The sequence below is a fragment of the Vipera berus genome (assembly GCF_964194415.1).
Source record: "Vipera berus genome assembly, chromosome: 12".
NCBI classification, from domain to species: Eukaryota; Metazoa; Chordata; class Lepidosauria; order Squamata; family Viperidae; genus Vipera; species Vipera berus.
Window position 1 is genome coordinate 13207130 of NC_138215.1, and position 17214 is coordinate 13224343.

The 17214-nt window shown below is 43.7% G+C and overlaps 2 protein-coding genes across 2 annotated transcripts in view; one reads left to right on the top strand and one right to left on the bottom strand.

The window, feature by feature from the left end:
- IL16 (interleukin 16) overlaps positions 1–7257 on the top strand; it is a 30879-nt gene extending 23622 nt beyond the window's left edge. Inside the window, exons 16-20 of the mRNA XM_081337223.1 lie at positions 2291–2474; positions 3654–3755; positions 4428–4677; positions 4985–5110; positions 6472–7257. Coding sequence (XP_081193349.1) covers positions 2291–2474; positions 3654–3755; positions 4428–4677; positions 4985–5110; positions 6472–6668 — 859 coding nt within the window. The 3' untranslated portion in view covers positions 6669–7257. The remainder of the gene's footprint in view (positions 1–2290; positions 2475–3653; positions 3756–4427; positions 4678–4984; positions 5111–6471) is intronic.
- Positions 7258–7359: 102 nt separating this feature from the next.
- On the bottom strand, positions 7360–16103 carry STARD5 (StAR related lipid transfer domain containing 5). Its single transcript, XM_081337220.1, has 6 exons — positions 15958–16103; positions 13338–13387; positions 11566–11698; positions 10655–10772; positions 10215–10308; positions 7360–8470 (listed from the first exon to the last, which is right to left on the bottom strand). The coding sequence occupies exons 1-6, from the start codon at positions 16045–16047 to the stop codon at positions 8323–8325; spliced, it is 633 nt and encodes a 210-aa protein (XP_081193346.1). The 5' UTR covers positions 16048–16103; the 3' UTR covers positions 7360–8322.
- Positions 16104–17214: the final 1111 nt, after the last annotated feature.

Below are 17214 nucleotides of genomic sequence, written 5' to 3' on the forward strand. Positions count from 1 at the left end.
ATTGGAGAAGTGGTTAAAAAAAAAAAGGAGCGACTGCATTTTTATGCACCTTCTCAGGGTTCTTTCTGATCCCTGACAAAGTGTAGAAATACCAGCTCCCCTCCTTTAGAATTCCTCCGGAATTCTCTTGGTTTGTAAAATAAATTTATGAAGCAGGCTCTCCATCAGTTGCAATGAGCCTTGTCCCTAGAAGATTAGCTGTGGGTTGCCCATGGGAATTCTGAAGAAAGACAGTTTCTGCTCGGGAATGGTGGCAGTTTGAAAGATAATCCAGTGTTGTTGTTTTTCATTGATATATTTCAATACATTTTGGGGGAGAAACCCCTGCAGTTGATAGGGCAAGAGTCAGGTCATTCTCAACCTAACTAATTTTTTTATTTTATTTTGACTGATGAAATTGCTTGAATGAGTAAACAAAACATCTCATATTAACAAACTTCGCTCCATTTGCCATGATTTTAAGCTTTTTAAGAGACCCAGCTTTTGCCTTCCACTTCTGCAGCATCCAGCGTTCTAGATGATTTTAGAAGTTGTTCGCATCTCTTTAGGCTGATCTTGCGGTCATTTCTTAAAGTCGCATTTGCTCTGGCGATGTTTTGTTGACCTGAGGTCTCAAAGAACAGTTTAGCTATTATTATTTAGGACGTTGCTTCTCGGTTTCAGCCCTGCCTTTGCTCTGAATGAATTATTCAACGGCAATCTAATGAAAAAGACATGTGAAACTTCCAAGTTTTCTCAAATTAGGTTTCTGTAGGAAAAAATGTGGTCATAACCCCAACTTGAAATAGGGATTTTCCTAACCTGGGTTTGAATGTAACTGCTTGGAAAACCTTTTCTTTTGACACCAGCTTCTGTGTTGCAATTCAGGCCCTCTGTTCTTCCATCACACATGCTTATTTGAGGAAATTACAGCATATTCTTCTTCCTTTGACCCCCAGGCCTATACTTTCATTTCTTCTGGTTTTTAAATCTCAGCATGCTGAGTCTCCCTTTATTTCTGAAGCAGGTTCTGAGAAAGCATTCCCGCAAATGGGAGAACGTGTGCTTTTCAGGAATTTAAGTGTGATGAAGAATAGACACCCCACAGTGGATGTAAGAGGCTGAGTTTCAGAGGAAACAAACACTTTGTATTCAGTATTTCCTGAAATATAGAATGGCTGGCTTCAGTCTTTATGAGCTCCTTCTACTTCGAAAATTCTGACTCCCCCTGAAAACAACTGTGGAATACCACCAGGTTGGCTGTATTTGAGTCCTGAGATGATTTATATATGACTCAATTGTGGGATATTTGAAACCACAATGAACAATTCTTTAAACTGCAGCAGCTTTGTGACATTTGTAGGTAGTCTGTTTTCCAATTTGCAAGAGCTTTATGTTCTGGCTTTAAGCCTTTGAAAGGGAATGTGTTTGCAGCTTTTCTGCTGTTCCTCATAGCAAGCATTGATAGATAGATAGATAGATAGATAGATAGATAGATAGATAGATAGATAGATAGATAGATAGATAGATAGATAGATAGATTAATAGATAGATAGATAGATAGATGATAGATAGATAGATAGATAGATAGATAGATAGATAGATAGATAGATAGATAGACAGACAGAAAGATAGACAGACAGAAAGATAGACAGACAGACAGACAGACAGACAGATAGATAGATAGATAGATATGAAGGAGGGGAGAGGGAGAAATGCACATGATATGGAGTAAGGATATGGAAGGATGATTATATTTCTGCAAAACTGCAACATTTCTGCATTTGTTCCCTTTTGAAAGAGAGTGAAAATAAGGGGCAGCAGCAAGAAGAAGGAATATAATTTTGGCCCTCCAAACATTCTGACATTGGCATATTGGAAGACAATCATAAATCATTTTGAAACTCTTTGGAGGAATTGAAAGTGGTGCTGGTGTACCCTGTTAAGCCACTGCTGGCTTGCTGAATAGGTCCCAATTTCTGAATTCAAATACTTTGCTAGGGCAGGTAAGAAGACGGTAACACCGTAAGAAGAAGCTATAGAATACAGATTTTGATTGTGAAGATCCATTCTGTATTCCTATCAGATTTTCTGACATTTCCATTTGCACTAAAAAAAAGTGAATTAGACACCAAAAAAAGAGAGAATCTCTGAAAAACACGGGTGAATTGGTGGCAGTAACAGGAGTCTAGAAAGTGGCTTGAAGCCTAACAAGGAGAAGTAATAGAAAAAATTAAAAGAAGAAGTTTCAAAATTGAATCCAACTGCTTCTTATTCAGCATTTCTCATTTCCTCTTCCCAAACTGTCTAGCCTTTCTGAGTTGAGAGACTATAGAGCAAGTCAGCAGGACAAAGAGAAGAGGCAAGACAAGAAGAAATCCTGTCCGTCTCCAACCCTGGGCACCTCCGGGCAAGCTGTCATCTCTCTCCTCACTCCTGAAGAACTGGAGAAGCTTCTGGACGAGGTGAAAGCTTTGGATGAAGCAACACTAAAGGCAAGTCTGACATCCTCAACTTTTCCAATAGCTTCTCCTAACCAGGAATCTGTGACTGTTTCATACAACAATCCTTATCACTCTCAACTGGCTGAGCCAATAGTATTAGCATGATGGAATACTCTGTCCATCCGTCCATCCATTCCCTAGCACTGACTCATTCATCCAGGGAGGGGCTCCATTTTCACTTTTCAATCAGAAGCTGAGAATGAATATTTCAGGAATGCTTTAATACAGGGGTGTCAAACTCAATTTCACTGAGGGCCGCATCAGCATGGTGGTTGCCCTCAGGGGGCCAGGTGGGTGTGGCCAGGGTGGGCGTGGCCTACTGGGTGGGCGTGGCTAGAGTGCGTATGGCCTACTGGGTGGGCATGGCCAGCTCTACATCGTTTGCATCCAGGGTGCCTATGGGGGCCTGGGCAGGAGTGGGACAGATCTGAAGGTCTCTGGCAGGAGGAGGGTCTCTGGGCCAGGGCCAAGGCAGTGGGGGCCGTTCCCTCACTGTTTCCAGGATGGCTTCGCGGGCCGCATGAAACCACTTCGCGGGCCGGATCCGGCCCCTGGGCCTTGTGTTTGACATGTCTGCTTTAATACTTGCAGTATTCAGAATCTTCTTTTTCTCACTCTGCACTATTATTATTATTATTATTATTATTATTATTATTATTATTATTATTATTATTATTATTATTATTATTATTATTCATAAAACATGAAACTCAGTCAACTGAACACTCAAATTGACTGGCACTAATGGTTGACATGGGTTGCTGCCGGCATCCTAGGTATCAACCAGGTATCTCCTTAAAATGTAAGATGTTCCGAGTAGCGCAGGTTTTTTGTAGCTTTGCTGGAATTATTGCAGGAAGCTGCAATTTCTTGATGTATTTTGCCAAGTTTTTGGACATAGTTCCCAGTGCCCCGATGACAGTGGGTATCACTGTTACGCGTTTCATCCATAATCGCGCAGTTTCGACGGCCAGGTCACGGTATTTCGTAATTTTTTCCAGTTCTTTTTCTTCGACTCTGGCATCTCCTGGTACAGCGATATCAATCAACTGTATGCTTCAGTTCTCTATGACTGCGGTATCTGGCGTGTTGTGTTCCAAATGTCGATCTGTCTGTATTCGGAAGTCCCACAAGATGATATTATTGTTATTGTTATTATTATTTGCACAGCAACTCAGTGACATTCATGTGACGATTCTGCATAAAGAAGAAGGGACTGGCCTTGGGTTTAGCTTGGCTGGTGGAATAGACCTTGAAAACAAGACTGTTGTCGTAAGTAACCTGCTAGGTGGACTGTTTTATGGAGGTGCTTCTTGATAGATCAAAAACCCTTTGTGAGAATAGCTTCAGTTCCCGTCTTATATGGATTCTTTCATAATCAAAAGAAGGCTGGAAACCCAGCCTCTCCATTCCTAGTTCAGTATTCCCATTCCTATACCATACCAGCTCTTCATCTTGTTGCACATAATGAAATTTAAACCAGATGAAGTAAAATCATATTCTGTATTATCATATTAGTCTGCCTCCCTTCCTTTTTTCCCCTTTCTTCCTTTTTTTACATTCTCCTTGACAGTAGAACAATTTTTTTTAATTCCATTTATATCCCGCCCTTCTCCGAAGACTCAGGGCGGCTTACAAGCTTAGCCACCACAGAGGCAAATTCAAAAACTTACCTATTTCTAGCATCCTGCTATTGCTTGTCTGTCTTTTAAGGAAAGAAATCCCCGTGATATTATTTTATTAGCGATGACAAGAACATTCTAAATTAATCCTGTTTTTAAATGGAACTAAGGCTAATTTGCTGACACTCTCCACTTCTCAAACTCTGTAGTGCAATTTTTTTAAAAAAACACTCACCCACTTTACTTCTCAAGATGCAAACGAAAGACTGGTATGGAAACTTCCTCACGGTGTGTCTTTCCATCTTTCGGAAATTCGTAACAGGTTCACAAAGTCTTCCCCAATGGTCTAGCAACTCAGGAAGGAACTATCCAAAAAGGGGATGAAGTCTTATCGATCAATGGGAAATCTCTGAAGGGTGCCACTCACACCGAAGCACTGGAGATCTTGCGAAAAGCGCGGCACCTCGGGCTGGCCGTGATTGTCACACGAAAACCCAAAGAGGGACAACGGAGCACCAGTGGGCCCCTTCGGTCCTCAGCATCAACAGGAAGTGAAACTTCCGTGGATTCCAGTAAGTCCCAGTATGGACGGTGGGGAAGCATTAAGTGTTGGGGGTGTAGAAGGGCGTTCATGATGAAATCTATGTGTCATAGTTCCGACCCTGGCTGAGGAATTTTGGGAGTTGAAGTCCACAAGTCATAAAAGGGCCAGGTTTGAAGACCCCTGCCCTAAACTAACTTTCTGAGATCCTATGAGTGGCCCAGCCTAGAACAAATCTAGCTGTACTAAACCGATGGTTTTCCATAGCACCATGCCATGTTATAGCTTTTTTACTAACAAAACACATCCCCCTCTGATAATGTTCTGCTTTGACCCAGCACCAGAAGATCTGATCTTCATGGTTACCCTGGAGAAGACATCCGCAGGTTTAGGTTTCAGTCTGGAAGGAGGAAAAGGCTCCATTCATGGAGATAAACCAATCACCATCAGTCGGCTTTTCAAAGGTATGGTGGATTGGTGGCTGTGAAGCTTTCGCAAACTGCTGTCATGTCCAAAGATGAAATATGTCACTGCAAACTAGAGGATACATTTAAACCTTTCTAGAAATGTTAAACTGGAAACATGTGAATGGACTAGATTAGAACAATCGGATGGTCATTTTGAGGAAAAGATATACTTTGTGCACACTGGAATCGAGAAGAAACATTCAGGCTGTGGAATCAAATCCCAGATTAAATCTTGCCCCCCCCTTTTAATGTATCCTTTCTTTTCTTTGCCCTCCCTCTAAGCAACTGTGCCAACCTCTTCTTGTAATAATACACAGTAAAGTCACACAACTGGAGAATAAGTTTGCTGTTATTGCACAGCGTAGTGTTGGATGGTGTTGTTTTTTTTAGAACATGGAAATGGTACATTTAATTTGTTAATTGGTTCATTAGGTTTAGACTCCACCCAGCTCAAAAGTGACTCTGTGGAGTTTGTCTCTGAACCAGTTGTTAAAAAAACACGTGAGAGGATGCTATTACTTATCATGGCTTGCTCAAGTTACTTCTAGGAGCCTCTTTATGGGAACGGAAGACTGGTCTAGATGAGTCCAAAGCCTGGTCCAGCCTCAGGGCTTCTCTAATGTCCTTAACATGTTGGTAGGTTGGAGACACCTTTCAGGGTCAAAATGCTTGTTGTGAAGGATCATTCTCCAAGTTTGTGGGTTGGTTTCCAAATGTTTTGTTACCAGGCTAGGTAACATCTTCAGCGGAGTTTAGGAGATGGTGTTCTTCTGCTTCCAAAGGCTACGTGTGGTCAGGTCTTCTGATGAGGAGGTCACATCAGGTGAGGGTCAGGTCAGGTGAGGGTCAGGTGTGGGTGTGTCCAGTGAGGGTCTTGTGATGGGGAGGTCACATCAGGTGAGGGTCAGGAGTGGGTGTGCCCAGTGAGGATCTTGTGATGGGTCTTGTGATGGGGAGGTCACATCAGGTGAGGGTCAGGAGTGGGTATGTCCAGTGAGGGTCTTGTGATGGGGAGGTCACGTCAGGTGAGGATCACTGGGAGGTAAAGTGTTAGTTGGGGTTGCGTGGGTTGAGAGTCAGTGCTGTTGCCGGTTGGCTGTGTGGTAAATTTGAATTCTGAGGGGTTCATAGGCTGGTTGTAGGTCTGTCAGTGGAATTGCTTGTGGAGTGCCAGGCTTTGATCAGCCTGCGAGCGTGGTGGGGGGCAGCGTGGCCGATGATTTTTGTGTTGCTCCAGTCCAACTGGTGCTGTACTGCTTTCCTTCTCTGGATATCCACGAATGACAAATGTGTATTTTGATCTCTCTCACGCCCCTACCCTCCCATACCTCACTAACACCACACTTTGCATCTTCCAGGCGTGACACCCCAACACAACCCCCCTATTCAGCCTGGAGATGAGCTGCTGCAAGTTCACACCCATCTGATGCAAGGACTCACTCGCTTTGAAGCTTGGAACATCATCCGGACCTTGCCAGATGGGTTTATTACTGCCACCATCCGGAGGAAAAACCCAGTGGCTGGAACAGCTTCCTCTCTCCATGGAGAGGAATAGTGACCATGAGGGTCACAATGCTCAAAGAGATCTGGAACTGCTATGACCCAAACTAGAGACCCATGCCTTGCCTGTATAACCTACTCTGCAGCTGATTGAACTGCCCATCTTCTTTGCTTGCCAAGGGAATGTCAGGAAAGGCAGAGACAAGGAGGCCAACGTAAACAGCTTGCTTGTTTGCGTTTGCAGTGTTATTAAAAGTTCCTGTGATGAGCTGTGCCCGAATTAATCAGGGATTTTGCCCAAGGCAAAAGGGCTGAACCCTGAAAGAAGATTTGATGGCAAAGGAGATAGCGGGATTAATTAACTGGGCCTTGACTTGCCTAACAAGCATTAAAGCAGATGCAGGAGCTCAGCCCGTGGAGATCCATTGCAGGACCTGCGGCTTCCTTTGATGTAAGGTGGAGGGAGTATCTTCACCATTCCTGGGATTACAGTGTATAAACGTGTGTTTGTGTGTACATTTCCATCACTGGGAAAGCACACCTCTCTCACTTTGGACTGGCTGTAGATTGTCCATTGGTGGATCAGGAAAGCCTGATTTATCTACATTTTTACCTGTTCCTCCAATAAAGTATTGTTCTTTTAATCATGTTACATTTACTTACAATTATCTCTCTCCCCCAGCTAAGAACTCTGTTCGGAAACAGCTGCTGCAAGCTTCAGTCCAAGCAGAGACAAGGACAACAGTGACATTAAAGCACCCTGTTTTATTTCTGGTGTATAAAAGCACATCAGAACAACCTATTATGGTTTAGAAAATATTACTGCCCAAGATCAGTGGTCATCTGGATCAGGCAGGAAGAGTTTGTGAAGGCAGAAACACGGGACAGATGCACTTCCAGAGGTCATTTCTCTCTACAGCGCAAAACTGGCTGATGTTTATCTTAGTTTCTTGTTACATCATCGTCTCTGACAACCTGCTGTTCTGTAATCAACCAAAATTTACCATAACCACATTCTTCCTCATGCTTAAGAGTTTCATACGCTTGAATGTTTCTGGGCATAAACATCTCTCTTCCTACAGAAGGCTTGTAAGTCAGGATCTTTTTTCCCCTGCTATGCAGGCTAAAATGCAGGCAGATATTTGTTATTGCTATGGTATGGGAGGAGAACATATGAAAAACAAATGTGGTTTTTTCAGTCTTTTTTTCACTTCAGCAGGAAATGCCTCATTGGCTCAAAGCAGCTAGACCACATGAAAAGGAACTCTTGATAGGCACCTGGGTGGAGATCTAAACTCAGGAGTTCTGTGTGAGAGATAAAGCAAGGGATGGAATTTGGCAAATACACAGCATCAGATCTTCTTGCTTGCTTTTCCGATTTACAGTGAATTGCTGTCCAACTCTTTCCTGTTGAGGTGTCACTATCTTTGAACGCCTTTCTTGCAAACCCAAACCTGCAGAGATTCATTTCTTTTCAGAGTCCTTAGCGAGGTCAGACCACAGTGGTGTGAATAAAATGCTATTTAGTTCTACCGCTGGGCTCACAAGCTCTCCATCTAAATTAAGGAGAAATTCATGTGCATCCTTTCGAACTGATTGCAGTTCCTTTGCAAAGTGCAGCCTCAGTATTATTAATATACAGCCCAGCTACGTTTTCCATTTGTGACTAGAGGTGGGTAGGTCGGGGGGGGGGGGAACAAGGAACAAACTTAAGCCACTAATGTGACAGCCGCATTAGCCAAATTCCCGTAAAACCCTGTTATGCTCCTTGGAAAGAAAGTTTCAACGATTTTCTGTGGGAGGTTCCCACTCAGATCAGTCTGAAAGAAACTGAGGACGCGGGTCTTATTTGGATCCCTGCAGAGAAAACAAGAACAACAACAACAAAAAGATCAGAAAGCAATTGGGTAAAAATATCTCCAATGAGAACCAGTTTGATACAGGTGCAGAAGAAAGGGTGGGGAAAGCCTAACTGTTAATCCTCCTTTAGGCACGAAGCCAGCTGTGTGATTCAATCCCAGGAAGAAGGCCTTGTGAAACCACTTCCAAAAATGTTGCCTAGAAAACCAGCCTCAACTGGCCAAGTAGTCTCCAGGAATCAAGGGTGACTGGGAAGACCGTAACAGCAGTGTATCTCAGCCAACAGGCAGCGAAAACCAAAATCTTACCGTAATGGAACCATCTTGCAAATCTTTATGGCCCAAACTGGATGCTTTTAAAAAGCTTCTACTGGAAAGAAGGAGATGAACTCAGCTTTTCTAAATAAAGGGCACTTGGCTGTTTTCACACATTTGCAGGTTTTGTAACTTTAGATGAAAAACAGCCAGCAGTGGATCCTTCCACAAATTGTGGCAGCCTGCCTCCTCCACTGTTTCTCTTTCTTTTATCTTTCGTCTGATTCTTTGCCCTTTTCAACACTGATTTTAGTTTACTTTGAAAGGAAACGGTAAGATAAAAGTTGCACCTTTATTGACAAAGAGACGCTTATTAGATCTACTGTGCCTTCTTAAGGGACATAAAAGACAGGTGGAACCAGGATTTTGCTTGGAAATGTGGTAGCAAGCATTGGAGGCTTAGAGATGATACTATGGGGAAGCCTCTAGGCTTACTATTAAATATTGGTTTGTTAGGGATAAAATTTCACAACCGATGGCTCCCATCATTTCCATTATTTTGCGGATAGACAGGTTTCTCCATTGCTGCCCTATTACAAATGGGCAATCATCACCATGGCAGCTGTTTTATGAATGAACAGCCTTCCTCATCATGACAGCATCCCAGTGCACTCCCAAAATTCTGAAAATGTCCTCCTCTCCTGACCTTAATGAAACAGTTAAAAGCTTAAGCAGGCCATATTTTTCCCCCCAAGGCCTCCTTTTTCATATTTACATATTCCTACAACTTCCACGGGCCAAGGACCACGCCTATTAGCCTAAGTTATTTTCTTCCATCATTGACATGATAATGAGATAGATATTCCTGATGCTGTCCTCACACCAATGGCATGAGTTGAGATAGTGCATCAAATGTGTTTCCTATTTTGTAATTGTAATTGTGGGATTGCATGCACGACAGCATTATCCCATCTCCAGATGGGAGGCATCATCAAGAAATGTTGGGCACTGTTCCTCTTCCTCCACAATATTTTTTTCCCCTTTTCATCTATTAGTTGGCATGCTCCTGCACTATTAGAAGGAAACAGAAGCTGTATTTTTGAGGAGGCGGCATCCATAATTCATTTCCAAACTATATCAATCTCAGCAACGTGAGTTTCTAATTAACTCATGTATGAAACAGTTGTCCAATTGGCTTTTAATGCAAAGTATAAAGCCTACACATTCCTTTCTTATTTATTTGCCAAATTTATCTAGCTGCTCATCTCAGATTGTGACTCTTGATGACATACGACAAAACAAACAACATCCATCTTAAATAACTATTAAATTTACATCAAGCTGGCCACTTCCTATAGAAAAACCACCTCCCTCAAACTGTAGGGTGTTGCTTAAACTCTAATTTGGCAACAGCGAAAGGCGTGTAAAACCCTCAAGCATTCTTGGCCTAACAGGGTTGTGTCATCAAATACTTCCACACATCTTACCCTGGAACAGGAATGACAAAACAGCCGCAGGGAAAATTCAGGCCTCTGATGTAATTGGGCTGAGGAGGACTAAGGCGATGCTCCACATTGGTTGCTATGAGGGAGGAACATTAAAAATAAAAATTGAGATTCTTATCAACTGGGATTCCCCTAGTGACAGGGGAGGCATTTATATGTATTAGGCACTCAGAACATTACAGCAACTATTTTACACCAATCAGAGTGTCTTCTAGGACTGGGTTGAATGTCTGATGTTTCTGATTAAAAGAAATGTTTCTAATAAAGCAAAACTAGCCATGGGGGTCCCAATTCTCAGAAAGAGAATGCTCCGATGGTCTTGGGTCACTGATCGCCACATACAGTGGCCACAGCTGAATGGTCACATTGGCTGTAAGTCAGGCCTAAGAAAACCACTGCCCCAAATGTTTGAACCAGCTTACCAGCCGTCATTTTTGAGCCGTCCTCGTTGTGTTGGATCTGGACCACATCTAAGAACTCTCTTGGGGAGATCAAATTCATAAAAGCTGAAGGGGTGGTAGTTCTCAGGACACAAACGTTCTGAAATTGCACACAGCGGTGGCAAGGATGTTTAAGACTCTCCTCAATCCAATGGCAAAGCTAACAGTGTACTTCTGCACAATAGAAGCTTAACTAAATTTAACCAAGAATGTTACCCAGATATAATGATATCCAACCCATCATACATCGTGGTAAATATAAACACACAGGCTGGATTTTAAGGGGCACTGGAGGATCATAAATATCACAAAATAGCAACTGTATAAAAAGGGCTGAGTCAGAAACCAAAGGTTCTTCTTTTCCTTCTCCTTTTTCCCCTTTCCTCCCCTCCCTCCCTCCCTCCTTCCTTCCTTCCTTCCTTCCTTCCTTCCTTCCTTCCTTCCTTCCTTCCTTCCTTCCTTCTTCTCTTTCTTTCTTTCTTTCTTTCTTTCTTTCTTTCTTTCTTTCTTTCTTTCTTTCTTCTTCCTTCCTTCCTTCCTTCCTTCCTTCCTTCCTTCCTTCCTTCCTTCCTTCCTTCTTTCTTTCTTTCTTTCTTTCTTTCTTTCTTTCTTTCTTTCTTTCTTTCTTTCTTTCTTTCTTTCTTTCTTTCTTTCTTTCCTTTCTCATCCCCAACCAGTGTGTTTGCAGTCTCAATGTCAGTAGATAGGCAGTCAGCCACCACAGTTTTAGCACAGCACAAAGAGACATCAGTGCTTCCACCATTCCCTACATCCCAAAACATAATGGGAATTCCTTCTCTTTCCAGTTACCCTACAATAGCCAGGGTTGGCTCCCAATAGCACCTTACTTTCCTAGCTGTCTCTGGCTATAAGTAAAGACGTGTTATACTTACATCGTTTATGGATTCAACAACTAGTGTTTTGTTCACGTTGTCATCCCATTTTTCTCTAAGTCCACCAGTCTCTGGCATTATACATTTAAACACGTTCTCTGGTTTTGCCGCTAAAATTCCTTCCGCTCTGTATCTTTTGAGAGAGGGAGAAAGAATGGGAGAAAATCTTAGTGAATGAAGTAAGGTAAAGGTAAAGGTTCCCCCGCACATGCATGCTAGTCGTTTCCGACTCTAGGGGCCGGTGCTCATCTCCGTTTCAAAGCCGAAGAGCCAGCGCTTGTCTGAGGACGTCTCCATGGTCATGTGGCTGGCATGACTAGACGTCAAAGGCGCATGGAACGCTGTTACCTTCCCACCATAGTGGTCCCTATTTTTCTACTTGCATTTTTACGTGCTTTCGAACTGCTAGGTTGGCAGAAGCTGGGATGAGTAACAGGCGCTCACTCTGTTACGCGGCACTCGGGATTCAACCCGCCAAACTGCCAATCTTCTGATCGACAAGCTCAGCGTCCTAACCCACTGAGCCACTGCGTCCCTAGTGAATGAAGTAGAAGGGTGCTATTCCAATCAAACTACATTTTGAGTGTCCTTAATAAATGGAGCCAGTTAAGTTGTTGGCTTAGAAACCAGGAGACTGTGAGTTCTAGTGCCACCTTGTGCAAGAAAGCCACTGGCTGACTTGGGCCACGCACTTGCTCTCAGCCCAACTCACTTCACTGAGTGGTTATTGTGTGGAAAATAGGACGAGGAAGAAATAGCAGCTATGTTCACTGCCTACAACAGTGGTGGTGAACCTATGGCAAGTGTGCCAGACGGAGCATTCTGAGCCCTCTCTGTGGGCACGTGTGCCATTGCCCCAGCCCCACCTCACCCCGTGGCCCCCTCCTCACCAGGAGCCCCCCCCCGAAGAGAGTCACCCCCAGGCGCAGCCCGTGCGGAGCAGTGCAGCCAAGGACATGACAGCCAGGCAGTGGGGACAAGACTCCGCCCTCGTGCCCCATCACATGCAGGGATGCGAGCAGAGGGCATGGCTGCCATGGTGCTGCTGCGGTGGACCGTGGAGGTGGTGGGTGGCCCTGCAGGTGGGTGGGGTGGGGCGGCTTGGGGGGGAGTCAGTCTCTAAAAGGTTCGCCATCACTGGCCTAGAATTACACACAAAGTAATAAAGGTGAGATAAAAATCAAACAAAAATGAGTGAATGTACCTCTGCATGTAATGCACGGGCATACCAACAATTTGCCTGCTTTTTAAATTGCAAGAAAGTGTGTTTGTTTTATACAGAACACCAAAGAAAGTAGCACCTCACCGAAGCAAATGCTCAGGTACTTAAATAAATACACGCTGTAGTTCTGTATTTCATCATATTTAAGCTTTCTTGGTGCATTTCTATCTCTTTGGGACAAGTCATGTTTTATAAGATCAGCTATTTATAACTGTATGACGCAGCAATGCAGTTTGCATCACACCTTACATTACATAATATTCTTTTTTTTTCATGAACTTTGGAATTTTCTTTTCCAAAGAAAATAAATAAATAACAAAGCCTATGATCGGTATGTTGGACATCTACTTGGTTAGAAGTCTCTTCTCTTCCATTACTGGAACCTTCACCTTTTTGTGCTTCATCTACCAGCTGTTGACTATGTTATTCACATTTTAAAAGCATAGAACTAAAATTAGCAATAAATAAGACAGAAGTGACATCTCAGATATCAATTTATCCCCCCCAGAACGTGACCTAAATGTTGTTTTGTTTCTGCAATTTTACTTACAGTTTTCCACAAAATACAGTTGAAGGTCTCCAAGATATTGTAACATTATTCTAGAAAGACATTTAAAAAAGAAATCAGGTACAATCAGCTGCATTATTGCTACACACTGAAACTGAATGAGGTTTTATTCAACCTTAATGTTTGGGTTGTTTTTTTTAATACGTTAAGAATAAATTTTAGGGAAGTAAGAGACTAAAAAAACAGATACAAGGTTGTCTCCTGTCAACAAACAAACAAATAAATAAATTTGCTTAAAGCAACTAGATTTTTCATTAGCCACAACTTTCAACAAGCGTTCTTTAAACATGAGTAATTCTGGAGTTAGTTCAAGTCTTTCTGTTGAAACTGAAAGTTATTAAGTTAGTAACCCAGTTCTGAAGTGAATCCAGCTTCCCATTGACCTGGTCAGAAGGTGGCCAAAACTGATCACATGATCACGGGTCACTGCGACTGTCAAAAATACATGCGGGTTGCCAAGCATCCAAATTTTGATCGTGTGAACTGTGGGGATGCTGTGATAGTCATAAGTGTGAAAAACGGTCAGAAGTCACTTTTTTCAGCGCCGTGGTAAACTTCAAGCGGTCACCGAAGGTGTGTTAAGTCTTGGACTACTTGTATCCTTTTGCAATATTTGTGGACGTGAATCCCAAATAATGACACAGTGTGAGCCAGGTGTGCGCTCTCAGCCCAAGACAACTCAGAGGGTTATTGTCGTGTGGAAAATAAGAGGTGGAAGGCATTTTATGTGTGTTTGCCACATTCAATTACTTAACAAAGATGGGATAAAAATCTAATAATAACTAGGAGACCTCAAGTTCTAGTTCTGCCTTAGGCACAAAACCAGCTGGGTGACTTTGGGCCAGTTCCTCTCTATCAGCCCTAGAAAGAAAGTAACGGCAAGCTACCTCCTTGCCAAAAAAAAACGCAAGGCCTAGTCCAGGAGTCAGAAACTGACCTGGGCACTCAGGCACAATGGAAATTTTTAAAAAACAATAACTCAAGAGCAAGAAAGTGGGAGGGGTATGCAGCTCCACATCTCTCTCTCTCTCTCTCTCTCTCTCTCTCTCTCTCTCTCTCTCTCTCTCTCTCTCTCTCTCTCTCTCTCTCTCTCTCTCTCTTGAGGAGGTTTCCTCCTCACCATTCCTATGTCCCAAATTCTGCTTAAAAGTTCTTCTCTAGATGTCACATATTGGATGGAGCAATTCTATGGCAGTCTCTTTTTGGAAATAGTCTGGGTTTTTTCTAACATAACCCCTCAATCTTCCCTTTGTTTTTACGAAATATCCAATTGCATATATACAAGTTGTTGTTGTTGTTGTTGTTGTTTTGAGACTTGGCTTCCAGGGCAAAAAATAAAAATAAAAAATGCCCAGCTTTTAATTTTTGCACAAAGTGTTAGCACGAAAAAGAAAGAAGCATTGTGTAAAATAAAGTATTCATCTATCTTCTGCCTAGAGCAGAGGTCCCCGACCTTTCGGGCACCAGGGACCCGTTCCATGGAGAGAAGTGATTGGTTTTGTGTGCTGTGTCCTGTGGATGGGGCTTTGCTTGTTTGTGTGGACCGGTTGCTGGCATGCCGCCATCTGATACTAGTCCAAGGAACGGGGGGGGGGGGAAGGGGTGTTGGGAGGATTGGGGACCCCTGGCCTAGAGATTCAGTTCCGGAATCTAGCAAAGGCTGATCAAATTCAGGCTGTTGGTTCATCAAGTTTAGCATACTAACAGTTGCAGTATTGCGAGATGATTGATAAACAAATCTTTTTATCAAATACCTGCATGTCTGCCCACCCCACCCCCTCCAGGAGCATCACGGGAATCCTTGGCAGTAATAAGATCCTGGCGTTTTTCTTTTCTGTCTGGCAAACCCTCTCGCAAACTCCCAAAACGGGAGAGCTGTTAAAAGACAATCTAGACTCTCTAAAGCGAATGAAACTCCAGCAGGCCAGACTTCACCTTTTCAAATCTGACAGTGGGAAATATTCCCAGCGGGAAAGGAATGCCGGTGGAAGCAAGTGGGGAATGGCTGGATCACTTTAGATCGCAAGGGAGGCAAGCGGAAGTTTGTTGCTATTGTTGTTTAAAAACAACAACAACAACAACAACAACACTTCTCCCCTGAGTGAAAACAGGTTCTCCCCTGCCGATTTTAAAAAATAAAATAAAATAAAATAAAAATCTAGCAAAACCAGCAGGGGAAGAGAGGGAGGTAGTTTCCCAGCTTCCATTGCAGGTGGCAACTGCTTTGACAAGCGAAATAAGCGGCGTATCAAAGCAATAATATTGAATAATCTATTAATAAGTTATGATCTTCGGAGGTTGGAGCGCCCTCCACCACGGTTATGTCCTGCCAGGCGGTCCAGAGCGAGGCGGCCAGCTCCGGGTGTCCCCCTTCCTCTTAAGGCAGGGGTCTTCAAACTTGGCCCTTTTATGACTTGTGGACTTCAACTTCCAGAATTCCTCAGCCAGCCAGGGCTGGCTGAGGAATTCTGGAAGTTGAAGTCCACAAGTCATAAAAGGGCCAAGTTTGAAGACCCCTGTCTTAAGGGGAAAGGGGCGCGTTGCCTCAGCCCCCTCAAGGGGAAAATCGGTGATCGAGGGGGGTCTCCCCCCCCCAGCTTACCGCTCGCTTGAAGCCGCTCCAGCCGCTGGGATCCTTCCGGTAGCTCTCCAAGTGCTGCGCTGCCCATTGAGCAGCCTGCTCGTACTCCATGGCGAGAGACGGTGACGCGCTCCCGGCTGGAGTGGGAATGGCTGGCACGGCGGTGGAGGAGGAGGAGGAGGCGGAGGAGGTGGAAAGAGACGGAACTTGCTAAGACCAGCCCAGAAAAAGTGCCAGCCTCCCTTTGGCAGCCCCGCCGTCCTTGCTCGGAGGAATCACCGCCGCGCCTCCTCCTCCTCTCGCTTCTCCCAACAGGCGCGCACGCGAAGGATCGTGAGAATGGAGGATTCGGGTTGGGAAAGGCGAAGGCGAGAACGACTGCCTGTTAATCGCGCTAATGGGGAAGCAGAGGCAGTTTTACACCCGCTGTCAGCTTGGTGCCGTGGACGGTAGGGGCGATGGATGGATGGATGGATGGATGGATGGATGGATGGATGGATGGATGGATGGATGGATGCAGTGCTTTTTTTGTAAAAGAAAAAGGTGCCGGAACTCACACATGTCATACAACCCGCCTTGCCTACCCTACAAGGTTCCATCCAAAAAAGGTGCCAGAACTCCATTCTGAGCGTTCTATGAGAAAAAAAAAGCCATGGATGGATGGATGGATGGATGGATGGAGGAGGAGGAGGAGGAGGAGGAAACCCGCGTCTTTTCCTCAGGTTTTGTCTGCAGATGCCTTCAAAGCAAACAGGCGTGCCAGGACAAAAAGCAGCTTTAACCATCTTTTTGTCTTTTTACAGCGGGTTTGCTTTTCTCTCTCGTGAGAATAGGACAGAAGGTTAAAAACCCTCAAGACAATTAGATTTGGGAGAAACCCAGCATTTTTTTTTTGTTAATAAAATTGTTAAATTAATTGCTTAATGGTTAAGGTGCTAGAAACCAGGAGACAGTGAATGCTAGTTCTGACAGGCATGAAAGCTGGTTGGGTGACTTTAGGCCAGTCTTTTTCTTTCAGCCCAACCCACCTCACAGGGTCGTTGTGGAGAAAATAGGAGGAGGAAAGAGTAATGGGTAGGTTCACGGCCTTGAGTTACTTGTAAAATAATAAAGGCGAGATAAAAATCTAATCGATCAATCAATTGAAGTTGATTATTTAACCGTATGCAAACTGTTGCTAGTTAATATTTTATTTAATGTCTGGAGTGAGCAGAGTAATGTAACTGAACAACAGAGAAAGCAGCCCCTGGTTCTGGCAAGCTGGCCTGCTGATTCCAG